General features: G+C 39.8%; 1 protein-coding gene across 1 annotated transcript in view; it reads right to left on the reverse strand.

Moving 5' to 3' along the window:
- Nucleotides 1–6,482, reverse strand: part of LOC140245083 (uncharacterized) — a 34,210-nt gene extending 27,728 nt beyond the window's left edge. The window contains exons 1-2 of the mRNA XM_072324684.1: nt 6,371–6,482; nt 5,630–5,812 (exon numbers count right to left, since the gene is read on the reverse strand). Of these exons, the coding sequence (XP_072180785.1) occupies nt 5,630–5,812; nt 6,371–6,482 (295 nt within the window). The remainder of the gene's footprint in view (nt 1–5,629; nt 5,813–6,370) is intronic.
- Nucleotides 6,483–6,770: the final 288 nt, after the last annotated feature.

The following is a 6,770-nucleotide window of genomic DNA, read 5'->3' on the forward strand; positions in this document are numbered from 1 at the left end:
TTCTGTTAAGCTCATATATTCCTGTCAGAACTGATTTTGTTGATTGCGTGCCTTGCTGAAAAGGCGAATATCTCTTGGCGCTTAGTTTCAACCCACGCATTATTTGGTAAAAGGTACTTACTTGTAATGCATTAATATGGCGCCATATTTACACCGTGGACATCAAATTGATACCTACTGACTTCAGTAACGCTGATGCGCTGGGATAAAACGCAATTTGATTTACAAATCTCTGTCAGGACCGCCTCATCGAATGATGGTGAATTAAGACGTATATCAAAACATAATGATATCAATTATTATGATGAAGAAAATTACACTGAAAATGGTCGTATCTGGGAGCCTATATAGGATACACAATGATTATGATGAATACAACAACTAACAACAATGTCATCGTCAACATCATGATCACAGTCCCAATCATTATCATCATTCTAGCATCTTATAGAGGATAAAATGTTTTGCCAGATAATGTATTAGTTTGTATGCATTTAATTTGTCCGTCTGTCTGTCAGTTTGCAATTTTATACTTGAAAGGTTATCGGCTGATTCTTTTAATGACATTTTTAGAAAATGACCTTTGAGGTAAACGGGAAAGGTGATTACTTTTTTTTTTTTTTTTTTTTTTTGGTGATGATCCGCTTCATGAGTTGGACCCATGATTAAGTTTATTTGTTTGCTTTTTCTTAAAGGATGAGTAAGCAGTAATAAGTGGCGTTTTTGACATGATGGTTACTTTTTGTTTTTCTAAGTCGGCTGAAGTTTGCACTCTCCGACTAGTGCTTCTATTTTTCTCTCACCTACCTCTGTAGCATTCTCTCAAAAATTATGAGCACTGACTTTTCCAGATGACCACTTTCATTACCCCAAGCATTACGAGGTACACATTATTATCCAAGAGGGATCTTGAGGATTAGATATCCTGTCCTGTGTGAGACAGTTCGCATCGGGCATTGCAGCTTCAGTTGCGGAGAACATTCCACTTTGAATGTATAGCTGAGATGAATACATGCATCGAATGGCTTGTTTACTATAATCATAAGCTTCTTGGCATAGAAACAAAGTATTCTTTTTGGACATTACGGATTACTATAGCGTAATTCAGTGTATGAAAGCCACCAGATTTTTAGTATCATAACTATTACCATAATTAAGCATCTTCTTTATCCCACTGTGAGTTTGTTCATTCTGATTATCATCTTCATCATCGTTATTTTCATAATAATTTCTTCATTGCGATGATCAATATTTCTTCAGCGAACTGCAAACACAAAGACATTAATCTACCCGTCGAAGAACTCGAAGATCAAAGAAAATGAAGGAATGAAACAACATGAGTGAAATTTTATGACGTTGACGAAAATGAATTACCTATAGTTTTAGCGTACAACCACAAGTACATATAGCTTGCAAATCCGTGCAAAATTATTTATTCATACTTATTTGCAAAAGTGATAGCTACAATATACTTTGTTCAACAGTGCGCAATATGATAACCCCTACACCCTTCCCAAAAAGAATAGAATTTACACCTACATACAACGTAATGTGCAATATTCTGAACTCGATTTTGGATTGCAATACAGTTGTAAATGCTGAGTGCGAGATCTTGACAATATAAACATCAAATAGTTAGGTCTAAATTAGATTAAAATCGAATCCTGCTCGAGTATGTGCGCCCATGATTTTTCATCATGGCTACTACTAAAACACTGATCGATTCAGTGCTTATTTACGTCGATGTATATAGGGTAATTTGTCAATCAGTTGCAATGAAAACGTATCGACGGAAGAATTTCACGAATTTGAATAGTTAGGTCTATATATCTACGTTTGTCAGAGGTAGGTCCTACTTCGAATTTAAGAGATTAAACCATTTTTAAAAACATGTTCTAATTCACTGCGCTTTGTCAAGCCAGCATGATGAAAAGTGTACATTTACACGTATATATGCCAGTGACTTATTTTTCTTCCATATTTCACATTTTCGTACATATTTTACATTCCATTTGATTTCGAAAAAAAAAAGTTTGACACAACAGTTAAACTGAGATGTAATTACACAAATGTGTAGAGACTACAAATAACGTGTAACATTATAGGACCTACTGAAAAGGAATGCCTGTAGGATGTAGGCTCCAAAATCATGATATAAGCGTTTAGTACAATGTGTCAATAAAGAAAAATGACGAAACATGCAAGAATACAATATGTCGAGAATATGATAAAGTATACAGAATGCAGTAAATATTATATAGTGTTTAAGGTACCAATGCTCAATAAAGTAGCAATTAAACAAATCAAATGCTGTCATCCGAGCGAGGCATCATTGTGAGTACGCAGAGATATTTCAAGTGATCACGGTGTAGACAAATTATCGAAGTTGAAGTTAAAGTTGAAGTTGAAGTAAATTACCCCATTCACATGTTTACATGGCATAATACATAACAATACACACATGCATGACTACAGGATAAAAGGTACCAGAAAATGGCATGAATGCTACACTGCAAAAAGTCCGGTGTTAAATAGTGAACACCGAGCTGGTGTTAAATTTTCGGTGCTCATTTATGGTGTTAAATTAACACCCCCGGGTGTCATTTCCAAATTTCAAACTGTTTTTTGAAGAGTTTCTTAGTAACTGCACTTCTTGTTGATTTTTAATTTAAACAAGACGATCAAGAATTTTACATTAAAATACTAGATTTTTGAAAAAATGTGAAAATAAATTTACACCAAAGTAACACCAGCTGGTGTGGTCCCTTATTGAAGCTGGACGGGTGTTAAACCATTGATATTAACACCAACAAATATCAAATCAACACCATGTGGTGTCATTTTTTAATTAACACCAGTACAGTGTCAAAATAACACCAGGTACAGTGTCAAATTAACACCACGAAGTGTCAGGTGAACACTTTTCAACACCATCACAGTGCATTTTTAACACCTGTGGGTGTGGTCCTTTATTGAAGTTTGATCGGTGTTAGATTTAACACCCGTGGTGTTAAATCTAACACTCATGTTTTTACAGTGTAATCAAGTCCGATGATTGTCTGATACAAAGATTTTAAAAACGTAATAAGTACAGTTAAATGAATAGCTCTATACAAACGTGGTTTGAAAATACATGAAATATTGTTATTTGCAAGTATTTACATCATAAAAGATCCGAATTAAAACATGACATGATAGTACATCTCCTACTATAGTGCAAATAAATATGTGGGTCTAAAATAATGTAAACCCCAAGTCACATATAAACACGGTTCCTCAGGATCTACACCTCGATCCCCGGATCATGCCGGCGATGATCCGGGAGTTCCGGGATACTTTTACCCCGGATGGGGCATCGACGAGAGTTGATGACTGTACACACGGTAGCAACACGGCAGCCACACGGTTATGACGCCGAACCAGCACGGCATCTACACGGCATCAACACGGCGCTTACACGTACTTCCACGAACCATGCCGGACCCACCCGGCAACTTCAGGGTCCATGTCGGCAGAGCACGGCGTCTACACGTACAGCGACTGCAGACGGAAATCTACTGTAGAAAGCAAGCTGATACTGGATTTTCATCAGTCTTCTCGTTCTCGTCACCACGGACCGTGTAGGGCCTAGATCTGGTGTTCATTCCTTTAAGTTATGTACCATGTTTGAACGTGATGGTCCATGCAGCTCAGTGTCATGTTCCTGCCGTGTAGGTCCGTGTAGCTGCCTTGATGATCCGTGATGGTCCTTGATGTGAAAAAATACGTCACAGACTGCCAAGGATACTCACGGCGCCTACACATATAATATATCGTTCCAGGCAGCCACATGGGCCTTCACGGTAACTACACGGCAGCCACACCGACCATCCCGGATTTCGCTGCCAACACAGCAGCCCATGGATGACGCCGGATGTGTTTGACCTCCAAAAACTGCCGTGTTGGCCTTCCGGACCTTCATGGATCTACACGGATCTACATGGACCTTCGATGCCCAAGACGTGGCGTCTACAAGGATCTCTCCCCGGATCACCCCGGATCAGATCCGGGTGATCCGGCATGTATGTGACTAGGGCTTTAAGTATATCAAGCAAGGAACACGATACATGTATAATAACATATATTACTGTATGATATTCAGCCGTGAAATTGGCGGCATGGGTATCACACAGCCAACAAATGTAATCTAATAATGATCTACGGAATGAGAATGTTGAGCTGCACTATGCCGTATGCGTAGCGATAGATCATTCCATAAAAATACACCAACAAATAACAAAGAAAACTTTCCGTAATTAGTCTTAATCTTAGGCAAATTCAAATTGTTTCTTGTAATACTTCTAGTATCATATCTATGGGATAACAATGAGCAATATCTAGAAGTTGAATGAGGCAGATTACCATTTATAAGATTGTATGTAAATGAACAGACACACAGCTTTAAGTAATTAAAAAATACTGAGAAACCGTAAATTTTAGCATAGTTTGTGCAATAGTTCGTAGGAGCGAAAAGCGCTTGGTCATTTCAAATGACATCATGACTGACAGAAGTCATTTCACGAGGCGTTCCAGTGAAATAATCGATGCTGACTTTGTCATCGTAAACATCATTGTTTGTCCCAAACTAGAGGTTTGTTTCCCGGATGGAGTCGCATATATATACAAGTAGCTTCATCTCAATGACATAGTAAACGTTTTATGACCATGTATACATGTATGAGATACGTGGGACGGATGTCGGAATGCCATTGCCTGGACATGTAACACATCGCTCGATCTATGCAAATACAAATGCAATGTTTTCCTGGCAGCTACACGGGGTAATATTATTTTTTCCGTCACAGAAAAAATAACAATAATCATCATTATGATTATTCATGTCGTAATTTCTCTTCGGAGAGAAAAGCACCGAGCCGACAGAATGTAGAACCCTTCCTATACAGAGCAGAGAAAAATATTCTTCCAGGAATGATAATGACATGCCATTTGCCATCGCCTATGGGATTTAGGTCAAGAACGTCCCACTTCGCTGCAAGCAGGCGTCAATGTCACACTACCTAAGCTTTGGTCAGAGCTAAACATCTCCGTAGAAATGCGAGGGAGGTTCTCCTGAATACATCGCTATAAGCGATCCTAAAATTCTTGTTAGAGAGGGCGTAAATGTAAGGGCTGACAGAGTAATAGACGGGGTTGAGCCAAGCCATGGAGTAAAGGAGCGTTGACAAGTTAGTTTTCTGCGGTGTGTCTTGAATGCTGTTCCACCAGTATGGTACCCAGGAGAGGCACAGTGCAATATAGAGCAGTGTCATCATCCGAATCAAAGGATACTCGCGGCACTTTGCACGTCGGCATCCTCCTCCTCGTTTAAAATTGAACCAGGTCTTCTTGGCATGACGACCGGACGTAGGAACTGCCTCAAAATCTCGTGACCTTTGTTGGACTAACTTAGGCATTGGAATTTGGACATCACTTTCCTGTTTCGTATCGTGCGTCATCGTACTGGTCGTGGGGGTTGGGTTCATTTGTTCTACGTTGAAAATTGTGATCTTTTTGCCACGAATTTTTCTTTTAAATTTCACGTCGTCCCCCAGAAGTTTTTCATCAGATTGCTGAATATGTACGGACTCACTGATGGATGTGACCTTATCGAATGGCTGCGAACCCTCGGGTTCTGACCGAGGTGAGGATACGGCACCAATATCTTGGAAGATTCTACCATGATTTCGTCTGACTTGGTCAGGGGGAGGCTGGACCCGCACTCGTCTTCTGCTTTCACGAATGGCATGCAGAGTGAAGGCGTGTGCAATGGGCACTATAAGCATGAGAGGTAGAAAGTAGCAGTAAAGGATAAGGTTGTTGAGAAACATGGATATGGCGGTGGTGTGGTCAAAGCGACATCTCATCGTTAATGGATCCCTCATCACTTTCATATGGCTGACAACGGCGACTGCCATGGCAAATGTCAAAATCCAGAGAATGGCAATGACAAGCCTAATACGTCTCGGCGTGCAGCAGGTGCGAAAGATCTTGGGTTTAACGATGAGAAAATATCTATTGAGAGCTATGGCAGTGATGCAAAACAGGGTGATCCCGGCAAAAACCTCAATGAAGGCGGCCCATATCTTGCAGAACAGTAAGTTTGATACGAAAGTCTCACTAACTAAAAAATAAGCACACGCGAAGTCCATAAAACAGACAGCGATTAGATTCACCAGAGACATATGGACGAGGAAAATATTGCACGACACAGCGCGCAGCTTCGCTCTGGTGCAAAACGCGAAAATAACCATCAGATTGCCAAAAAGTCCCACGACGATTAATATAACGTAATAGGACAAAAGAATTGAGCGTATGAAGTGTATGTTCAAACCTTGCAATGGTACTGACGAGGACGTGTTCTGAGCGTCCAAGTCCTGGTCCAAGTAGTAGTCCAAAGTCTCGTTGGTGTCATTATGGGAAAGAACCGTCGGGTTAAGCTCCATCATGGAAGTAGCATTTGAAGCAATTATTGATGGTGATGATGATGATGATGACGATGGGGTGACGGTAACGATGACTATGACTGGAGGAAACAGGCGCTACTTTTTTTTTGAGGTAACTCCCTGGTCCTAGTCCTGAAAATAGATTAAAACTATATCATAATATATATATCATAATATATAAGCTGATGAGCAATGCGTATGCTCGGTATGTATTAGCGCACGCATACAACACATTTCATATTCTCACTCTGCACCTCTGTACAATTCATCTGGTCTCGGTTTGTTTTT

The sequence above is a fragment of the Diadema setosum genome, chromosome 2, assembly GCF_964275005.1.
Source record: "Diadema setosum chromosome 2, eeDiaSeto1, whole genome shotgun sequence".
Lineage (NCBI taxonomy): Eukaryota > Metazoa > Echinodermata > Echinoidea > Diadematoida > Diadematidae > Diadema > Diadema setosum.